This window comes from Schistocerca americana, chromosome 2 (assembly GCF_021461395.2).
Source record: "Schistocerca americana isolate TAMUIC-IGC-003095 chromosome 2, iqSchAmer2.1, whole genome shotgun sequence".
Classification (NCBI taxonomy): domain Eukaryota; kingdom Metazoa; phylum Arthropoda; class Insecta; order Orthoptera; family Acrididae; genus Schistocerca; species Schistocerca americana.
The window spans coordinates 260015513-260038836 of record NC_060120.1 but is presented as its reverse complement, the minus strand read 5'-3'; the positions used below and the strand labels follow the sequence as shown (position 1 = coordinate 260038836).

The 23324-nt window shown below is 40.4% G+C and overlaps 1 protein-coding gene across 1 annotated transcript in view; it reads right to left on the bottom strand.

The window, feature by feature from the left end:
- LOC124593942 overlaps positions 1 to 23324 on the bottom strand; it is a 142007-nt gene that overhangs the window by 14990 nt on the left and 103693 nt on the right. Inside the window, exon 5 of the mRNA XM_047132292.1 lies at positions 16808 to 16834. Within this exon, the coding sequence (XP_046988248.1) occupies positions 16808 to 16834 (27 nt within the window). The remainder of the gene's footprint in view (positions 1 to 16807; positions 16835 to 23324) is intronic.

The following is a 23324-nucleotide window of genomic DNA, read 5'->3' as shown; positions in this document are numbered from 1 at the left end:
CATATCACTTACTGTCTGGAGATAACCACTGTAGGGTTTAGGAACACCTACTTATCAAAGAAGTAAGGGTGAAAAAGGAATGTAGCCTACGACGCGCGAATATCTATTCTTTGTTCACTCACTTTTTCAGAATAAGGGCAATTTGCGACTTCCAAGAAACTTCACACACAATTTCAAATTTTTCCAAAACCTATTGTCGCTGACAACCCCCACAAAATTATGAAAGAAACAAGTTTATGGCTTGCTGCATTTTCCCTGTTCACGCTGTAAAACTGCATGACGTTTCAATTTTAGTACTTCTTTATTACTAACTCTATTCGAAACACATTTCCTTGATAGTATCTGTTGAGCGTACCTACAAAAATATATCATTGCAGGACACACTTGAGGAGATACGACGTCAAATACAAAGATGTGTAACAAACTGCCGCATCATGCATGATATTTTAATTTATTATTTTTATATAACATTGTTGGAGAACAGCGATCTTCTTTGTCATAAAATTATTTACAAACGGTCTTGATCGCAGCCGATGTCAAATTCTGACTGGTTTCAGCATTTTAATTAAGGGCCATCATCAGAATTTACACTGTAACAACAAAAGTAAAAGAGCTGCATTACATAGAGAATTCAATTATGTAAAAGTATACACTGAAAGGGTAAATCATTACCGAGCTGGATGACGACGATGGCGCCTGACCTGTTGCTTAGCCACCAGCATCTGTTACAGTGACCGAGGCGTCCACAGCGGGTCAGGCGCCATCGCCTGCGTCCAGCTGGGTAATGATTTATCGTTTCAGTGAATACTTTTACATCATTGACTTCTCTGCGTAATATAGCTCTTTTACTTTTGTTATTACAGTTCAAACTCTAATGATGGCTGTTAATTAAAAGGGTGAAATCGGTCATAAGTTAACATCGTCTGCGATCAAGACTGTTTTTAAATCATTTTATTTTAATTTACTACTTCTATCCTACTAACTCTATTCGCAACACATTCTGCCGACCGGACCCACATATGTGCTGAATGTGCTTACAAAAATACACTGACAGAAACAAATTGCAAGACCAAGGAGGAGTTGTGCGACATAAACGAAAGTTGGCAGACATATGTCTACAGATTTCGGGTCAGTAGCAAAGAAGTGGCATTAGTAGCGTCACTACGAGGATAAAATCAGGTTTAGTTCAAGTACACGTCATAACGGTCGTGAGCGTTAGTTACCTGTGATTTATGATGTAACCTGCAGATGACTACTAAGAGACTGGAGAAATGGGCACAAAGAAGTGGTCGTAAGTCATCGCCAGAAAATAAACTGTGTGTTTTGCTTATTAACCGTTCCTGTCCCCTTTTCATATCCCAGAACTGAAACTGAGGGATACCATTTTAAATTTTAACGAGTCGTGAGGTATGTGGGCACCAATTTCTACCAGACGTTTACTTACCTGCCACACTTGAGGGACTTTTCCTCTCGATCCATCAAAGCCCTTAAAAGTTTAAAGCGTGGAGCACACAGAGTTTGGGGAGGAGGTCAAGCATGTCTGTTCCAGTGTTATATAGCGTTTGTTTGGTTCTAAAAAGACTTTGATCTCCATGGGACTTAACATCTGAGGTAATCAGTCCCCGAGAACTTAGAACTACTTAAACCTAACTAACCTAAGGACAGCACACATATCCATGCCCGAGGCAGGATTCGAACCTGCGACCGTAGCGGTCGCGCGGATCCAGACTGAAGCGTCTAGAACCGCTTGGCCACTCAGGCCGGCGTTTTGTTCTAGCTTCATTATGGACGTGTGACGTTCACACCCACTAGGTCCACTGTGGGGGCATCAGACTGGCTACAGGTGCATTTAGACCCCCTGCACCAAGGTGGCGAGCCGCCACTTCTAATCTGACGGTGACTGTTTACGGTAACCTGCCTCTGTGGCCGAAGTCGGGAGTCTGCCTTTGGCAGGGCAGCGGTTCGGACGTCCTGCTTACGTCCCTGCCGCGTTAGGACGCGCGTGGTGTTGCTGTGATCTACAGCCATCACCGCACAGCTTACTTCTACCGACGAACCGTGACATATTCATGACGAAAGTCGACGCTGAAGTTCAGTTTTACGGCCGAGTGTGCGCGACTGAAAGCGTTGGAAATCGAACAGTTTTTACGAGATGACGTTCACGTCGATCATCACGAAGTAATAGGGATTCACCTCTCCACGTGCAACTGGTGGATGACGCAGCTTGTGAAAGCATTCTCTAAAAAACGATCGACCTTCAATTCAGACTTTCGGATTGACACACTGGCTCTGTGAAAGTGGAACAATCAGGTGCCAGAGGACGGTCCTAGTGTTGGAGTTGCCATTTGAGGTACTAGCAGAAATGGTAATCGTCGCATTGAGACCCTATGGCACTGTGATAAGCCATACAGCGAAAAAATGGGCACACTTTACTACTTACAAAAGTTCTGAATGGGGCATGCCAGGTGCGCATAGACCTTACTAAACACTTCCTGTCCCATTTGTACAATGACAGATGCCGTGACATCTTAAGCTACGACGGCCAGCCAAAGACCTGTTCGAGATTCGAACAAGAGGGACATCTCAGATCAAGCTGTATGCAACGTAACATTACGCGATACCGACGGGAGATGAGAAGATGTCGCCCAATGTAACGGCGCTCCAGTTGACGTATGTGGTGGCTCTACCAACTGATAATTGACTGTCGACTGAGCAGGCTCCGATGCAGCGGCGGCAGCGCACTACGAACGGGCATTTTGTACTACCAGGGCAACCTCTGTCTTTGGTTTTGCAATGCGGAGGGGAACAGCCATGCAGGAGAGATGGCCGTCGCAGATTTGTCGGTGAGAACCGACGCTTTTGTACATGATGGAAATGACACCCAGTCGCTCCAAAGCGAAGGAAGAAACGTCGACTGGCTCCATCCAATACCTCCATGAGGATGTCAACTGAAGACGAAGATCTCGACGGTGGCGACCATGCCCAGCAGGAAGATGTGATCGTCGGATCCTCTGACGTGATTTGATCAGCAGCGAATTCGAAGGAAACCTCTCACAGTGCCATGCTTCTCGATGATGGACAGCAAAGGGTTTCAGCATCTGACCCTATCTTGGATGTACTGCAAACTTCAGCTGCCCTGTTAATTCCAGGGGTGATCACTGCACAAGCCTGACTGCATGGGCCGACAATATCGAGGACATGACGTCTGCAGCAGCAGCTAAAGCAGTTGCAATTGCTTCACATCACGAGAATTAAACTGCAGTGCACATGGGAGGGGATCCATTCTTGATGGTGGGGCCTTCTTCTGTTCTTCCACCTCTCCCAACTGGCGCCAACAATACAGCCTCCCTGTGCCAGGCCTACTGGATTGGCACCATCCAACTCAATATCATCAGTTCTGAGGTCAAGATGTAGAAGTTTCGTGACTTGTTCTGCGTGTCAGATCTCGATGACGCACTCCTCCAGGAAGTGTGCCTCGACCAGTTCCTGTCCATTTACGGATACAACGTTTTTAAGGCGCCATGATGCACTGATAATGGCAGTGGTGTGACCATTCTTGTGAAGGGAGTCGTCATGACTGATTGTGTGGCCTACCTTCCGTCAGCACAAAGATTTGCTATCACATATCAGAACGTCATGATTGTGAATTTACGTGTTCTCTCTAGTACAGATTAGAGACCATACAAGATTTTAGGCAGAGGAGGTTGCACCCTCATTCGAGGGACACTACGACCATATCATCCTTGGGGGTAACTTGAATTGTGTCCAGTCGTCACAGGATCAAATACCACACTTTAGCACATGCGGAGAACTGCAACGCCTGGTGCAAGACCTTTGCCTTGTCAACACCTTGCAGAGTTCCCACAGCAACAGACAGAAGAATATGTTTTCCTGAGAGTTACAGCAGCGACGCTTGATGCTGACATATGGCTGGCATTCTACATGGATCATGATACCTACCTGCACCTCTGCATCACCTCCCTCCCACGACAGAGGTTGTGGCGGAGCAGGAGCACATGAAAGATGAATGTAGCGCTCCTTGAGGATCCAGAACGTCGCCAGAGGATGGTGGAGACCAGAAGGAACTGTGAGAGGCAGCATCTGACCTTTCCTTCCATGATCCTGTGCTGGCTTGATTGCACAAAACCTGCACTGCGGCATGTAATGACGAACTATGTTTGAGAGGCTATGTGTTCGCAACAGACACCATGGAATATCATTTTACGCCACTGCTGGAGAAATACGACTAACTGCCGCCGCCAGGATGTCAGGCTGAGGTCTGGCGACTGCAAGTAAAGATCACAATGTTTACATGACATTGTCACGATGGCACACTTGATCATGTGTGTAGTCAGGACCACATCGAGGGAGAACTGCTGACCTTGTACCACATATTCTGCGAACATCACAGATGTCGAATGGTATTGACCCCTACTCTGAATATGCTGGATGGCCAGCTCCTGATGGGCCATTAGGATATCGCCAACGCCTTGTCAGATCATTACCGGCAGTTCTATGCCACAGGAGATCAGGATGTTATGGCGATAGATGACGTCTTCTACTTGCTGTCTTCGACCCTCGATGGAAATGCAGTGGCGACCCTCGTGTACTCCATAACGGCAGAGGACGCCACCAACGCCCCCAGCAAAGGAGCGACCAACAAATCTCTGGGCCGAGACGGTCTCCCAACAGAGCTTTATGATACATTCCATGATGTTATGATGCCCCCCATGGGTTATGATACACCAGGAACTGATGAACCCTGCAGTGCAGATGCCACCTGCCTTTGTTGATGGCATCCTTATATCGATCCCCAAGCTGTCTGCTGAAAGGGGAGTTGACCATTATCGGCCTCTTATGGTGCTCAACAGCAATTTCAAGACATTTGGGAGAATTCTGGCTGCCCACATTCAGTGTCCTGCACTAAGTGTCTCCAAGATGACAGCAACATACAGATAGCACTCAGTGATTACCACAGTGTCGTCACACTGGCAGAGGCGTGTCACATGCACAGAGCTGTAGCGTCAGTGGAGATTGACCATGCTTTCAATAAGGTATGCCACAGTTATCTTGAGAAGGTGCTGCGGCAGCTGGCCTTTCCCCAGTCTTTCATACACATCATCATGCGCCTTCTTTGTAATGCGACTTCACAGGTTATGATCGATGGACATATTGCAGGCAAGTTCACTATCACCTGTTCTGTGAGGCAAGGTTGCTCCCTGTCGGTGGATATGTATGCCATTGCTGTGGAGCCACTGTTACATAGACCATGATGTCAGCCACACAGACTTACGTTGAGAGACCATACCTTTGTCTGCCACATGTACACGGATGATCCAGTGTTGTTAGTACATACCCTAGATGATGTCCAAACATTACTGGACTGAAGTGCCCATTAGTGTGCCATAGCCGGAAGCTGCTTGAACTTGGAGAAGTATGGAGCAATGATCATTGGCAGTGGCTTGCCTGAAGGGAGCTTTGCCACATTCCCACTCTGGTGTATGATCAAATGTTTGGGAGGTTATCTTTACACATGACAGTCGACGGATGGCACACCTTACCTATACTTGCCTCCTACAACACTGTAGCGACTTGCTGCGATCTTTGAACGTGGTCCAGTGGGTATCTTGGGTATGACGTTTTGTCTGTATACTAACATAAATGCAGTCATATAGATCATAGGTTTGACCATATTGTATCTTTACCGAGATGATGACAAACACTTTCTCAATTTTTGGACCTCCCTATCAGAACGATTCACTCATCTATGACACCACCTGCATTACCCCTAATACTTTGCTAATTATCTGGGTAGTGTCTTCTTGGACCCTACCCACAGTTGGACAGTTGGGGTGTGTCGGGTATGAGAAGTTAACCTTATGTGCATGTTAATTTTACGGAACGAGCGGGAAAAAGTGACAGAACCTTATGAACCCTTTCTTCCTGAAGACATGCCTGGTCCTAATGGTGGATTAAAAGGTTCCATTGATATGCTGATCGATGGTGACCACAGGTGTAGTGTCTAACATTGGTTCCACTGGAAGGGCGGCCTTCACGTTCTATTTAAGCTTAAATTTTTTTGCTGTGGATTGATTACTGTTTTACTCCCAGAAGGACGTTATTATAAGAATAAAGATGTTTTGTTTAATCTGCCTTCCTGGGAGGGAAGGGAGTGGTTCAGGGACAGGAAGGGGCATGAAGGCCAGGCCTCAGGTAGTGATCCCACCGCACCCTGCCTGTATTGGCTTGAGGCTGACAGCTCTACTTCCTCAAAAAAAGAAAAGTCTCGTTTGGTGATGACACTTGACCCAAGGGTACGTCAGTTCGATTCCCAGTGGTAGAAAAAATTTTCACTGCCAGTATTTTGCCAGCAAGAGGAGGAAAGGTGATGGCATAAAGTTCCTGACACCAGAATTTCCGTCAATGTCCTGATTTAAATACCATATCTCATCACAGTGTCTAATGAAATGCAGGCATGTGACGCTTTTGATGATGGGCTGTCCGTTGGATTGGGGTGTTAAGCTTGGCGGCCCCATTTGTGCTACTCGCAAAGAGCAGGCTAGAGCTGGCACCAGGTTTCAGCCTCTCTCTTCCCTCATCCTCATCATCATACAACACAAACATTACACAACACTACACACAACACATACATGTAGTTCAAATGGTCCAAATGGGTCTGAACACTATGGGACTTAACTTCTGAGGTCATCAGCCCCTAGAACTTATAACTACTTAACCGTAACTAACCTAAGGACATCACACACATCCATGCCCGAGGCAGGATATCGAACCTGCGACCGTAGAGGTCGCGCCGTTCCAGACTGAAATGCCTAGAACCGCTCGGCCACACCGGTCGGCTATACATGTAATAATATAGATATTGTAATAGAGCATGTTGTAAATAAAAAGAAAACAGAAAGCTAGTCACAGTGCAACAAGTGTACAAAACGTATTTCATACTCTAGATGCTGGTGCACCATACTGATCCTCTCCCAGACATTAAGTGGCTTTTCGGTAGTCGTCCACGAGCTGCGAGAACATATGGGACTTGAATAAAGAGTTGTATTTTAAAAACGAGTGCGGCAAATATTAAAGATTTTCACCACGGTGGAGTAATTCACCACCCTAGCATGTTCAGGACCATTATTGATTTTAAATTTGGCTGATGTTTAAACGTAAAGCTACAGATGTAAGCTTTGAGATACGTTTGCTATCTTTTAAATGAACACTGCTGTTTTAATTTTTTTTATTGAGGTGGATCTAAAAAGGGAGAATCCCTTGGCTGCTCCGTAGTTTTCTCTACTTGTGTCTTCAGAGTCTGCCTAGCAGATGCATTCACAGTCCATCATGCTGACCTATGTACTGTTCAGATGGCCCTGGATCAGATGAGATGATACAAAGGAAACATGTTTCCGATCTGATCTAATCCCCTTTGTGATCTATATGCTCTTTAAAATATGTATGTGGGTGAAAAGGTTCCGCAAATATAAACAAAATGCACTTCTTTTGTGGCAACTTTTTGGATAGATGGTGGTGTCCTGCTAGGTACCTGGGCACATGGGAATAAAGAGCAACCAGCAAGCGGATATAGCGCTGATGAAAGTCTGTAAGGGGTGACAGCTGAACAAAGCACCATTCCCCTAATGTCTATGAACTCGCTGTTGAGCCAGAAGATCAGGTGTGAATGGACGGGAGAGTGGTCCAAGAGGAGGCACACCAAATTGTGGCCTGAGGGGTCAACTATCCACCTGTGGGGCCCCTGGCGCCCCTCCCGCCAGCCAAATGGCCAAAGTGGTAGCCTGCTCACTTGTCCTCATATCACACGTAGCTCTTTGTACACGGGGTTTGCTCCACAGTGGGTTTACACCCAGTTGTGAAATTTGGTGAACTGTCCAGACTCCAACCTAAGCTGTTAGGTTGGATGCTTACTGTATTTCAGAGCGATGTTTCATCCCCTATTAGTCCAGTGATCAGTCAGACAGAATTTCAGCTGCACCATTTTAAACCTTTCATTGTGTCTTTCCTATTTTAACTGCTTGCTTTAGAAACCATGATTTCATTCCATGTAGCCTATACATATATGTATGTGTGTGTGTGTGTGTGTGTGTCCTAATTCAAATGTTGGATTTTTATAATTTTCTTTTAGTGACACTGATCTCCCCAAGATCGTTGTAAGGGCACTAGGGATGGTAATGTCATGCACCCAACATTGTTTGTCACTGTCATCACTACACATATATGTCATATTAACTGACTTAAAACCGCCAGACGACGAACGTTTTAAATCACTGACATGCACAGTGGAAATGAACTATAACAGATTGTGACTCTTAACTGGCAACTTGAAGTTTCAGTTGATACTAATAACAGTAACAGAAAAGCTAAAAATGTTCACTGTGACTCCTTAACCTTTCATCATGTGCAAAATAATCTCAATAGTAAGCAATGCTGGGACACAGTGAGGTGGGGGTTACTCTACCAGGGAATCCACCAGCTCATCCACAGGTGGGAAAAATGTGTCTTTTTATCTTCCTTTAGAAGGTATCAAACTAACATTATCCCCAACAATCACATCTGTGACCATTTACTAAATGAAACACCAGAGCCAGCATTAAAGATGTAGTGTAATAATTGCTAAAATCCTGCTTCCTTCCAGAGTCTGTAGTAATTTTGTTCATATTATAAGGAAAATTTTATAAGAATGTAAGCTTTCCTAACAGTTGTCATAATGTTAACAGTTCTTATGTACTGTTAGTTAGTTACGTGTTCCGTTGATCAATCGCATGGTAACCATTATGATGTGAAACATGTCAAGTGCTTAAGAAATCCACACATGAATCAAGAAACTTTTTAAGCTTAAAATTTTTGTTACCTACGCCATTCCCTTAAATGGCATAAAATGCTTAAATTGTACCTATTGATTTATTTATTCCTATTCAAGAATTCATCTATGGGATAGAAGGAGTTGTAATGGAGATACGATTTCAATTTATTTTTGAAACTATTGCTGTTGTCTGTCAGATATTTTAATTCATCTGGTAATTTATCGAAAAATTTTAAAGCAGCACATTTTACCCCTTTCTGTGCCAAAGATAGGTTAAGTAGAGTATAGTGTAAGTCTTTCTTTCCTCTGGTATTATAATCATGAATTCCACTGTTGTTTTTAAACTGGCCGATGTTGCTGAGAACAAATTTCATTAGTGAGTACATGTACTGTGAGGATGTTGTAAGAATTCCTAACGTTTTAAACAGATGCCTACGAGATGTGCAAATATGGGCAGTGAATACTTTTTACCTACGTGTTGAGTTACTCTAAGATATTATTTTGTATGACATCGGAGAGTGAAAGTATGCAGAGTATGTTAGCTTACTAATTTCTATATCCTCAAAATTGGCAATTATTCTGATTGCAAAAATTACTAAACCTGGTCACTTTAGAAGATCCTATTAAGATTTTCATCTATATGTACACACAGAAACTTAGTATGCTCTACCCTGGGTACTGACTTCTGTTGATGTGTTATATTTATTGAAGGAACTGTACTCCCTGCATCAGAAAGAAATGGATGTACTGCGTTTTTTCAAAGTTCAGAGCAAACTCATTCACAGAAAACCAATTAACAACTTTCCAAAGACATTGTTTGCATAATTTTCTATTGGAGTTTTTTTACTTTATTAATAATGATATTTGCATCATCAACAAACATTGTCTGTTTAGCTTCTTGTTTCAGATACGAAGGGACGTCATTCACATGTACCAAGAACAGAAGGGGACCTATGATCGAACCCTGTGGAACACCTAATGTAATTTCACCCAAGTTAGATGAAGTGGGAAACTTCCTTAAATCGCTAATTGCATATAAAATAAGCTTTTTGCTTCCTGTTCTGTAGATATAACTTAAACCATTTATATGCTGTTCCATTTATACCATAGAATTGTAATTTCTGCAACATAATGTCATGGTTACACAATCAAATGCTTTGGAGAAGTCACACAAAATTCCTTTCGGTGATATTTTATTATTTAAAGACTGTATTATGTGGGCAGTGAAATTGTTTATTGCTGTGTCAGAGGAACAGCATTTTTGAAATCTGAACAGTGATTTACTAAGTACCCAATTACTGTTGAGGTTGCTAACCACTCTTGAGTACATTACTTTTGTGACGATTTTTGAAAATGCTGTACGCAAGGGTACTGGATGGTGATTATTGACGTCTGTGGTGTCCCTGTTCTACAGAGAGGCTTGACAATGGCATATTTTAACCTGTCTGGGAAAATACTTTGAGTTAGTGATGCATTATGACATCTGAATCAAAATAGCAGGTGTAACTGCTCCACATTGTTTCAATATCTTGTTAGAGATGTCATTTACTCAAGAAGAACACTTATTTTTCAAAATTTAATGATTTTCCTTATTTCACAAGAGGCTTTTAAATGAAAATTAACCTGACTAAGATTTCTCAAAACTGATTTTTCCATGTACTGCTTGACTATTGTCACTAATTTTTTCACCTGCACTTAAGAAATGGTTGTTAAATAGATTAGCTACTTATGTACTGTTGGTTAAGATGGTCTCATTCTCTGTAATAGTATTACACATATCAAAGAAGTTTTGCATCATCCCAGTACCCAGAACTCCTGAAGATAGACATTGACTGTGAATATTGTATCACAGACACAGTCCTTTTGACTGTTCAGAGATGTCACTAAACCTGTCCAAAGATATAAATAACCATACAGGAGCAGTGCCTATTAGACGGAGGGGGTCCGACAGCTGATCAGTTCCAGTCACTCTACCTGGAGGGAGGTACACGGCTCATGTTGTCTGTAGTTCAACCATCCCTAGACGGTCAATACCGCGGTTCAATCGCGTCCGCATTGTTACTTTGTGACAGGAAGGGCTCTCAACAAGGGAAGTGTCCAGGTGCCTTGGAGTGAACCGAAGCGATGTTGTTCGGACATGGAGGAGATATAGAGAGACAAGGACAGTCGATAACAGCCTCGCTCAGGTCTCCCAAGGGCTACTACTGCAGTGAATGACCGCTACCTACGGATTATGGTTCGGAGGAAACCTGACAGTAATGCCATCATGTTGAATAATGCTTTTCGTGCAGCCAGACGACGTCGTGTTACGACTCAAATTGTGCGCAATAGGCTGCATGATGCGTAACTTCACTCCTGACGTCCATGGCGAGGTGCATCTTCGCAACCAGGACACCATGCTGCAAGGTACGGATGGGCCCAATGTCATGCCAAATGCATCGCTCAGGATTGGAATCACGTTCTCTTCACTGATCGCACCTGCCTTCAACTAGACAATCGTCAGAGACGTGTTTGGAGGCAATCCGGCCAGGCGGAACGCTTTAGACGCACTGTCCAGCGAGTACAGCAAACTGGAGGTTCCCTGCTGTTTTGGGGTGGCATTATGTGGGGCCGACGTACGTCACTGGTGGTCATGGAAGGCGCCGTAATGGCTGTACGATACGTGAATGCCATCCTTCGACCGATAGTGCAACCATATCGGCAGCTTATTGGAGAGACATTTGCGCCCCCATCGTGCACATCTTGTGAATGACTTTCATCAGGATAACATCTCTCGACTAGAGTCACCAGCATGTTCTCCAGACATGAACCCTATGGAACACACCTGGGATAGATTGAAAAGGACTGTTTATGGACGACGTGACCTACCAACCACTCTGAGGGATCTACGTCTAATCGGCTTTGAGGACTGGGACAATCTGGACCAACAGTGCGTTGATGAACTTGTGGATAGTATGCCATGATGAATAAAGGCATGCATCAATGCAAGAGGATGTGCTACTGGGTATTAGAGGTATTGGTGTGTACAGCAATCTGGACCACCACCTCTGAAGGTCTCGCTGTACAACATGCAATGTGTGGTTTTCATGAGCAATAAAAAGGGCGGAAATGATGTTTATGTTGATCTCTGTTCCAGTTTTCTGACCAGGTTCTGGAACTGTCGAAACTGAGGTGTTGCAAAATTTTTGTTGTTCTGTGTACTATCTACCCCAGTAGTTACTTTTCCTGTCTCCCTTCTAACAACATTCCATATTGATTTTATTTTATTGCCCAAGTTGTTTATTTCATCTCTGACATACACATTTCTTGATTTTCTGACTACTTTTCTCAGTATGTTACAACAATTTTTATAGTGTAAAATTACTTCTGGGTCTTTAACCATTCTTGCTGTCTCATACAATTTTCTTTATCTTTCTAAAGACACTTTAATATCTACAGTAATCCAAGGTTTCTTTGAAATTTGTTTGGTGTTACATCTAGCAATTTTTTTGGGTAACAGTGTTCGAAAAGGGATATAAATTTATCAAAAAATATGTTGTATTTATCATTTGCATTTGTCTTATTATGAACATCTCCCAAATTAACGTTTCTTAAACTTTCTCTGAAGTGCTCTATAGGTACCGTTTGAGCAACCGTACACTTTTATTTAATAATTTCTGAAATGTAACCCCTGCTATATTATGTAAGTTAATCAATTGTGTATCATGATCTGATAAACAATTTATCATAGGGCAAGTGTTAGTTTTACATCCTCTTGCTGTACAAATACATTATATATTAGAGTGCTACTGTCTTGGGCTACATGTGTAGCGAAATTAATCACTGATTCTAAGTTGTATGTCATTAATAACACTTCTAGTTCACTTTTCCTAGAAGAATTGCTCACAAGGTTTTCATTGAAATCTTCACAGAACAATAACTTCTCCTTTGTGTGTGACAGACAGCATGATAGGGAGTAAAACTTTTTTATGAATAGGATTATTTACTGTGCTGTCTGTCAGACATCAGCAAGCAGTTAATAGTCTGTGGTGACTACAATGTAGATTTTCTAAAGGATTCTGATAGGAAAAGTGATCTGGAATGGAGCCTACAATTAGCTCTCAGTAGTTAACTTTCCACCATGGTGGATGAATACAGCAGGTCCCTAATTGATATTGTTTTCTTTGAGGAGGTACAAAGCAAGAAAATAGCTGCTTACGCAGTAACAAATGCTCTCTCTGATTATAGTGCACAGCTAGTCACGATAAATGACGTAGTGCCATACAGTGTGGATACACCTCAGTGGAAGTCAGTTAGAATCATTAATGACTATAGGGCAAATATTTTTAAGAATAGTTTACAAGAAACAAACTAGGATCAAATTTATAAAGAACCAAATGCCAATGTAAAACTTAATCTAGTCCATGATAAATTCATGTCAGCTTTCTGCATAAGCTAATCAGAAGGGACATTAAACAGCCATGTGAAAAACCATGGGTCACTAAGGGGATTAAAGTATTTTGTGAGAGGAAAAGGGAAGTGTATCTTTTGGCAAGAAAAAGTAGAGACCCTGCAGAAATTACACACTACAAAAACTACTCAGAATTACCAAGAAAGGTTATTAAAAAATCAAGAAACATGCACATAATGTCAGAAATCAGTACATCTGACGACAGAGTTAAGGCAATGTGGTAGACAGTGAAGCAAGAGGCGGGACAACCAACCACAGAAGAGGATAACATTACTACCGAACTGAATGGAAAGGTTTTAAATGACAAGTCACAGGTAGAAAATGTATTTAATAATCATTTCTTAAACATAGTAGAAAGCATAGGGACCAACAGTTCAAGAGAAAGATCACAGAGATATGATGAAGAAGTAACTCTCATAAAATTACATCATATGAATGTACCACCAACTTCTACTTCAGAAATTAAGAGGATCGTACATTCTCTCAATAATAAAAGCTCTTCTGGGTTTGATGGTGTTTCCAATAGAGTACTAAAGATTTGTTCTCATATAATAAGTCCAGTATTGTCTGAAATATGTAATGCATCACTAACTCAAGGCATTTTTCAAGAGAGACTAAAATATGCCATTGTTAAACCCCTCTTTAAGAAAGGCGATAAGAGAGACATCAGTAACTACTGATCTATTTCACTGCTGAAATAGTATCTTACCTTAGCAACAATATTATCCTCAGCAAATAACAGTTTGGTTTTCAGAAGGGTTGCTGTACTAAAAATTTCATTTACATGTTCACACACCAGATGCTACAAGCATTAAAGAACAAAATAGCACTGGTAGGTATTTTCTATGACCTATCCAAGGCATTTGATTGTGTGGATCATAGTATACTCCCAGAAAAACCGAAGTTTTATGGAATTGATGGTGTAGCCAACAAATGGATCACGTCATATCTAACCAAAAGAATGCAGAAAGTAGTGCTTAGTAGTAATTCAACCAACAGAATCCAGGGATATAATTCTGACTGTGGAGAAATCACGTATGGGATTCCCCAAGGCTCAATCTTAGGTCCACTACTGTTTCTCATATATGCAAATAATCTACTGTCTAATGTAGAACAAGCAGAATTAGTTCTTTTTGCAGATGACACCAGTATTGTAATCACTCCCAGTACACTTACAGAAATGGAAGAAATGGTGAACAGAGTTCTCAGAAGTATCATTGACTGGTTTTCTGTGAATGGTCTCACCTTGAATTTCAGAAAGACACATCATATGCAGTTCTGCATCTCTACGGATACTGCACCATTGATAAGTATAACACATGGTGATGAAATGATACTTGGTGGAAACTTCAAAATTCTTAGGTGTCTATACTGATGAGAATTTAAATTGAAAAAACACATTCTGGAACTCCTAAAACAACTAAGTTTAACCACATTTGCCCTTAGAATCATAGCAAATTTCGGGGAGAGAGACATCAGTAAGTTGGCATATGTTTCTTATTTTCATTCAGAAATGTCATGTGGAATAATATTCTAGGGTAACTCATCTTTACGAAAGAAGGTCTTCATTGACCAAAGACATGCTGTAAGAATAATATGTGGTGCTCACCCATGATCATCTTGTAGACATCTGTTTAAGGAATTAGGCATTCTGACTACTGCTTCACAGTATATTTATTCCCTCATGAAATTTGTTGGAAATAATCCACTACAGTTCAAAAGGAACAATGAGGTACATAAGTACATACGAGAAGAAAAAATGACGTTTATTACTCAACATTAAGGTTGTCTTTAGCGCTGAAAGGGGTACACACTGCGGCAACGAAAGTTTTTGACCACCTACCCACTGGAATAAAATGTCCAACAGACAGCAAGGCAAAATTTGAAAATAAATTGAAAAAGCTTCTCCTTGACAACTCCTTCTATTCTGTAGAAGAATATCTATGTTTCTAATGTTTAAGAGGTGGTAGGTAGGAATTGCTAACTCAGTCTATATATCTTGTTTTCATTTTTGGGGAACAAATTACCTGGTGCTGTTTAGAGTACAAATAGATGTACAAATTAATTTGCAATGTAAAATGACTCGTGCCACATCATGACGATTTATCGTGCAAAATGATGTGTGGAACATGTAAGTAACTAACGAACTTGCTCCCAGTCTCCTAAAGACGACCTGTACACTGTTGCTAATATCAACACTACATTAGCTAGCTGTAGTTCACATGCACGAACTTCAAAGTGCTGATCAACACAAAATTTGCTTACTTCTACAGTTTTTGTTTATGCCCTTCTTTTCTGTAAATGGCACCTCCTCCTTTATCCATGCTAGATCTACATGTGTGAGGTACTAAATTATACCCATTTATACTGTCACTTTCCATCCCCACAATTACATGGTGTTCAGACGGATAAAGTGCATCAGTCTCATTCTTATTTTTGATATCGTATACACACATGAACAGCTCATCTGCTTTATTTTTTATTCCCCTTGATATTTTGATGAAGAAAATTGATAGTATCCTTAGCTTTATCCCTACTTACGGTACATGAGGCTTCTTTTATTCTATTTTTCTTGATTGTTGTCTGTGTGAACTTTGACTTTAACCTGTCTCCATGGTTCCATTAACTACAGGGATCATGCCTTGTATGACTGTGGTCTCCTTTACAGTATCTGCTAATAGAGAAGCTAACTAATCTTTTTCCTTCCTGTTTAGGTGCAGGCCATGTGTAGTGTATCCCCATCTACCAATAGGAACAACACTTGTGTGAGATTTTGCCAATGTTTGAAGCATCCTGTTCAGCCTATTGTTAACATGCCTTACAGTATTGTTTACACAGGGCAAATCATGGCGCTGGAAGACCTCCTAAAACCCAACATTTGTGTAACCAGTTTCTGCTCCTATTTTATCTAGGTCACTCCTAATACTATATCTTGAATTCATAGCAAGGCTGTTTCCTGCTCCCCCAACTGTAATTATTTGATCTTCCCTCTCAACGTCCCTGTATAGCTGACCTAAGTTTTCTGTCACCAGTTTAAGGCTAGCACTTGGTTTTACAAAACTTGTGACCTGGTACCCTGCACCTAATTTCTCCTGAAGCTGCTGGCCGACACCCATCCCATAAGTGCTACATAAAAGCAGAATTCATGTTTTGCTATTCTGATTTGTTCCTGACCTGTCTTTTTTTAAAGCTAATATTCTGCTTCAACCTACATCCAACTACAGTACATCAACTGTTACAGCATAGTTCTTGTATAATATTCACCATCAGTGTTCCTGGGTGTATGCTGCATACAGTGATTGGAATAAGACCTCAGGAAGAAGGCCAAAATGACGCATGAAGAGCTTCAGAAATAATGGTTTGGTAGAAATACACAAAAACTTTTGATGTCAGTCGATTGTATGGCATGGTCACTCAGACTGGATTTTGTTACTACATCTCACGTAATAAATGATGTTGTGAAAAATCTGTTGCACAATTGAGAATGCATCATCAGCAATAACAAAAAGTTTGATTATATTGGTGGTACATACCTGCTAAAGTTGGAATGTATCCCAGAGCTGCAGAAAGAAAAGTAATGTAAATATATAAAGTCAACAAATTCTATATTTAGTAAATGTAAATGTACAAAAGTAAATGAGAGAAGTGCATAACAATAGTATTGTTCTAAGGTTTTTCAGCAATAACAATCGCATGTGTGCAATAAATACATAGCTAACTTGTGAAACAAAAAAGAAAACTTTCTACTGATAGTTTAAAAAATTAATTTCAGACAGATTTCAATTAACAATGTTCTTAATATCTAATTTCTTTATCAGTCTTAAAACAAAAAGTCTTAAAATGGAAATTAGATAACATTAACAACAAATACTCATCATAGTGCCTGAGTGCACAATCAAAACAAGTTTATAGATATTAAGTAAATATAGACAAATTATATTTATAATGAACTATAAGGTTTGATGTGGCTGTATATCTGAGTGTGTTAGCATCAGTCTACAAATTCAGAGTTCAAAGGGAGACTGTGGTAATCTATTCCAACAGAAATACCTATTATAGAAATGTGGCATTCAAACCAGCCACCAGGATAAGGGCATCATAACTTAAATGAGTGAGTCACATATGATAGAAAATTGTACTTGAGAAATCTATTCTACAAAAATCAGTCGAGTGTAAAACCTCTACTTGGGAACTGATATTCTACTACTGGGATGTGAGTTTACAGAAAGCGGAGACTATGTAGGAAAACCTGTTATGAATATTTAGCTTCCACTTATAACACATCAAATTTAATTATGTTTACAGTGTTACACACAAACAGTTTTATGATCTGCTTCAAACCTCATCGGAGTGAATCATTGTGGAAGGAATTTCTTAGTATTATCTGCATTATTAACATAAAGGCACAAATAAGTGACATCTACTGGATTACATTTTCAAGTGGTTTTTTTGGCTACACCACTTAAAGTGAACTTGAGAATGGTGGTTTCTAAAGAACACTGGCCAGTTTCTTTCCCTGTTTTGTCCAGTCAAAACGATTTACTCACATTCAGTACAATTGAAGTTGGTCGCATATTATTGTGAAGGGAGTCTTAGTTTTACTTCTTTAGAGTTCAACACTCACAAAGTGCATATCTTGATTTTCTTTTTATGTTAGATTTTCAGGGTCATCCAAAGTAACCATAAGTACTGCAAGACATCTTTTGCAAATCGTGTGAGATTTAGAAAAATAAGTGACACAGGATGACACCTTAGTTTTAAATTGTCAAACTTAATTTCTTTTTTCCCCCTGAGTTAAACTAAGTTTCAGCTGTATAAAGATTAGGTTACAATTATCAACTGAACTCTATTTTTCATTTATTCTAACTGTAAGAAATACATAGAAACAGGTTAATTTTTTGTTTTTAATGATATGTAACAATTATGTATGACATAAAAATGTAATAGTTTCCTCTGTAAATACTCTAAACATAATAATATTTTTATCTTCTAAGTACATATATATAAGTCACTCATCATTTTATCTGTGTTTGTGAGATTCAGTTGTCACCTGCCAGTGCTCTAAGAAGGCAACAGATTGTTCCTTATCTAAAACATAATATTAAGAAGAACATTAGGAAAATATTTCCTAATTATAATTTTAGAAAATTAAATTATTCCAGAGCAGAGTACTCAAGATGTTAACAATTTGATGATTTAAGCATAAATGGGGTACAATGTACACAATCTGCAAATGAAGTAATGTATTGTGTTGAAAATGAGATAGTTTCATAAGTAGCGACACAATGGACCCTCAGGGACAAAACCTGTCACAGTGTGTGCAGCTCTTCTGTGTATATGACATCACTTTTCCAGATGGTTGAATCTAAGATAGCAGTGCAGGAAATTGAAAAATCGAAGACAGGGCAAATACTGAAATATCCAAGATGATGGAACAAGCTCACTTCCCCAAATTTTAAAGCAGAGGGAAATTTAAGAATCTCGCTTGTGATAGTGAGAAATTCAGAAAGCCCAGATGTGTGCGTGCTGCCCTTTTTTGTACACGTTCAAAATATTCACATGACATTAATGTTGCCTATACATGTAGGGGAAGTTTTTTGGAACAGTTTTTCCCGTGACTGCTCCACAATCCAATTAATAACCTATATATCAAATTAGACTACCAAATCAATTCAAATTTCTAGCGACAAATGAAGGTATGCATGACACTGAAACAAACTCCAGCGATTGTGAATCTAATAAAATTTTCGTTATTGCAGGTTTATTCTGTGACAGATATGTGTAATGTTTTTCTGTAAGGTGGGCCTGCTAGCTGGCTGTGGGAATACGAGGACCACAATGAGAGAATAGCTCGTGGTTCGCAAAATTGTTTTCTGTTAAAAGGGAGAATGCAGCCAGTCACACACTGGGCAGTGGCTGCAGTATGTGATAGGTGCTCGACGCCTTGGCTGGTCACAGCAGGGGCAGCCGGGAGAAATCGGCCTTTTGTAAACTTCCGTTGTGTGAAGGATCTTCTAAAAGAGATAGAGGTTTATGGGGAGCTTGGGAAAAAATGAAGCTGTCAGAGAAGTTTAAATGGTTCAGATGGCTCTGAGCGCTATGGGACTTAACATCTGAGGTCATCAGTCCCCTAGACTTAGAACTATTTAAACCTATCTAACCTAAGGACAGCAACACATCCATGCCCGAGGCACCATTCCAACCTGCGACCGTAGCAGCAGCGCGGTTCCGGACTGAAGTGGTCAGAGAAGTATCCATTGCTTCCAAGGAAGGCCAGCAGTAACTGATGTTGAACTTTTTTTAAGTAGGTCCATCGTTCTTTCAACAAAATTATTCTTCTAGCGGGTATGAAAACTTGCAGGAGCGTATGTCCAGCCACTGTCATTGGCTGCAACGTGCAATCACCCTCATGGTGAGAAAGAATTTCTGGGTTCTGCCTCACCCTAAGTGAGACATGTGTATGACTGGTTAACTACAGCAGATTCTTTAGGAGAAGTGAGATTGTTGATTTTTTTTTTTTTTTAATTTTTCATCCGTCGAAACTCAGGAAGTCTACAACGATTGGCGAACGAGAATCTTGTGCTGGCAGAACCAGCAAGTTTATGAGAAGAAGAGTAGATACACACTTTTTCTTAGAACTGCAGGGAGAATCTTTCGTCTTGAATCATCAGAGGGGGTGATGTTTTTGCTTTAGAACTGTAGAGAGCGAGGACTTCGTCCGAGAACTGAGCGCAGACGCCGAGTCTGAACTTATAACTCAAAGTTACCACTGCAGCCATCTACTGCACCTGAGTTTAAGAACGATGGTAAGCATGAGCCACATTGGTGTACGTCGTGAAAAAGTGACCACAAAGTCGTTCATTTTCAGTTAGAGTTTTGTCACTTTGAATTAATTCTAGAAGTCAGCTAGTTGAGCCCAGCATGCGCTTTGACAAGGGAACTGGTGCTTATATCTATTTTTCTGTGCCTTTTCTTTGATGTATCAAATAATGCAGGAACCATTGATGTGGACATGGCTAACTGTATCATTTCAGTTTCCACTCCATCCACCTGTGTCAGGATATTATCGTATATTTTTAGCAGTTCATTAGAAGCTTTTTGCAATTTATAATTAGCTAAACTGTCTGCTCAGTGGTTGAAATCAAGTTAATGCTTATAGTAATAAACAGAATTTTATGGTGACCTTTATATTCATCCCACGTTTTGATGAAACCCCTACTCATTATACCTATCTAAGCTATACTTCCCGTATTTCATGTTTAATTGGGCCACCGCTGTTTAAATTCAGATGTTCAATAATTTCTGCTGTCTTACTTTTCCTTAACATTTCACGAGATGTTATGTGGAGTGATTTGTTGACTGTATAGGTCACTGGGTCCAGATCTTGTCAATGTGTCAGGGGTTAGCTAAATGCTCAAACATAGTCTCACAGCAGGAGCCAACATACGAAGTCATAAATCTTGGAGGATTCTTCTTACCAGTGTTGCATATTACCGATGTTGCATGGTTGCAGATACATCTATCCAATGTTGTATGACAGAGGGTGCTTCATAGCACAAATGTGACACACAGACATACACACACACACACACACGCACACACGCACCCACACACACACACACACACACACACACACACACACACGAACACACACACACACACACATTCATATCAGTTTTCCACTAATAGCTCAATATTTTATCAGACATTAAAACGAATCAGCCAAGTGTAGCCCATTATTTTCCCAACCATTAAAGCGAAACAGTCAATCAATGAGTACCCCACTTGTCAACGACTACATCTGATAGTTTAGTTCCCTTGGTGCAAACATAATTTATCTCTCAAATTATACCTCACAATGTTATTCTCACATCTAAATGGTCTGTAACATTTATAAAAGTACGTAGAGGTATTGACATTAGTGGTGTAATTTACAGGTTAAGATGCACTTGGTGTTTAGAATATGCCTGCGGACGCTAAAAGTGTCACAATGCAATTTTCATGTCCAACTTTACCGTTACAATTACATTGTATTATGATAAAGCAACATGTACTCTACAGTTTCACTTTCATCCTCACAGACAGCATTTTACTCCAAAAAACAACTACTGTGCCCTCAGCTGCCTTCTCAAAAATGATTCCTCATCATGAAAACATCGCTGTTTCGTAGCGCAAACTGATCAATGCTGTAGCAGAGTTTCTCAACATATTCTAACAGAATTTGCGTATAGAACTTTACGTTTACTTTTTTGCTGTCAAATGTTTGATAAACATAGCAGTTATATGCTCTGCAAACGACTTTTCTGTTGTTAGGTGCACAATGTCGAGAGCAACACTTTTGGAGATCTCCAGTGAGAATGTTTGTAGCTTACAGAAAAGTTGAGTGTTTAACATCATTCAATTCTCAGTTTAAGTGTTAAATGTTCGAACTATTTTTGAAGTTTGCTCTTAACGCGTTTCACTTTATGAAACCTGTCAGAGTCCAAGGGCCGGGGCACAATATACGCAGAGGTCTGCATCCTGCCTCTTCGCTGGATTTCCTGTTTTCAATACGGCTGTTGTGAGCGATACAAACACAAACAAATATGTGTTAAACTTCCAGGTGTCACAAGCAGATGGTAGATTTGTTCCGTATTTTAACGTTTTCTGAGAAAAAAGATTTGCTGTTCAACTGTTTACGCATCAAAAATCAGTAATCAATATTTGTTTTGTCGTATTTGAAAGTATAAGTAATCTGGGCGAGCTATGTACTATCTAGTATATGTCGAGTACTTGACAAAGTTCTGTGTGTCACCTTTACAGACACTGAGCCGTTGAATACGTGATGATCTAGTCACGCACACAACGTTTTTATAAATATAGAAATGGCTACACACAGTGTAGCGTGAAAGATACCGTAAGTATAATAGTAACACATGAATCGGAATATATACATGTCATGTTGCCTGCATTAATTTCTACAGCACATTCACAACATATACACAGTGCTACTGACAGCCACCACGTATAATCGGTTACTTTGATCGACAATTGGAGAGCGGTTAATACCTATGAAGTCACGTAACGAAATTATAGCTTCCAATCCGTTGAGCAGTGTGCTCAGACGAAAAAATATTCCAGTGTTAGTGGTGTACTGCTTCACACAGTCTTGTCGATTAAATAACTTGGTGCAGTGCTGTAAAGCGAGCAAGGCGAATCGTGAACCTCGGAGGACTCAAGGAATGTGTCACTAGGCCACGATTGTTCGGGAGCAATTGTAAATCGTACTGCTGGATTTGTTAACGCTACCGACGACCTATACAAGAGTATTACGGTAACGGGAATCCCTGGAGGGCAGAAGAAGCAAAATGCTATTGAGAAGCAACATTTGCGATAGACTGGTGAACGATGCTGCTGCCTGGAACGTACGTCTTGCGTATGAACCCCAAAGAAAAGAGAAATTAACACATGTGGGACGTCCCCTGTTTCCCTCCGCCTGTTTTCCTCTGCTTATCTAATGCTCACTTGGTGCTTACCTCTTTGTTTTCAACAACGTAGTTCGTTACCTCAAGTGGCCACTTAAGATAAATGTCTCATTTGTCTTTTCTGGTATTTTGGTGCCACTATATCTAGACATCATGGCATCATAACAACACAGAGCCAAATTATAAGAAATATTCATTCTCTTACATTCTCTTAGTCATGTAACAATTGTAGAATTCTGTAAGTCATTCACTCTTTAATTACACAGTGAATATTTCACTCTATTTGTTTATCTTTTGTATAACTTTTAGTTCATTTTGCACGTATATTTTCAATATAAGAACTTGTCTGCAGCTAGCAAGATTCACATAAACGCATTAACTCTACTTGTAAGTATTTGCTCTTTAACACAATGCATATCACGCCAAAGATCATAATGCTGTAAAGTGATTTTATTTGTCATATTCATATCCTTTGCAACTACATCCAGTGTTTACCTATTGTGAATAAGTGTAAAACCAAGAACAGCTAAATGCTGTGTATATTTGTGTATACTAGCTGATAGTATACATTATGTGTACTAATTTA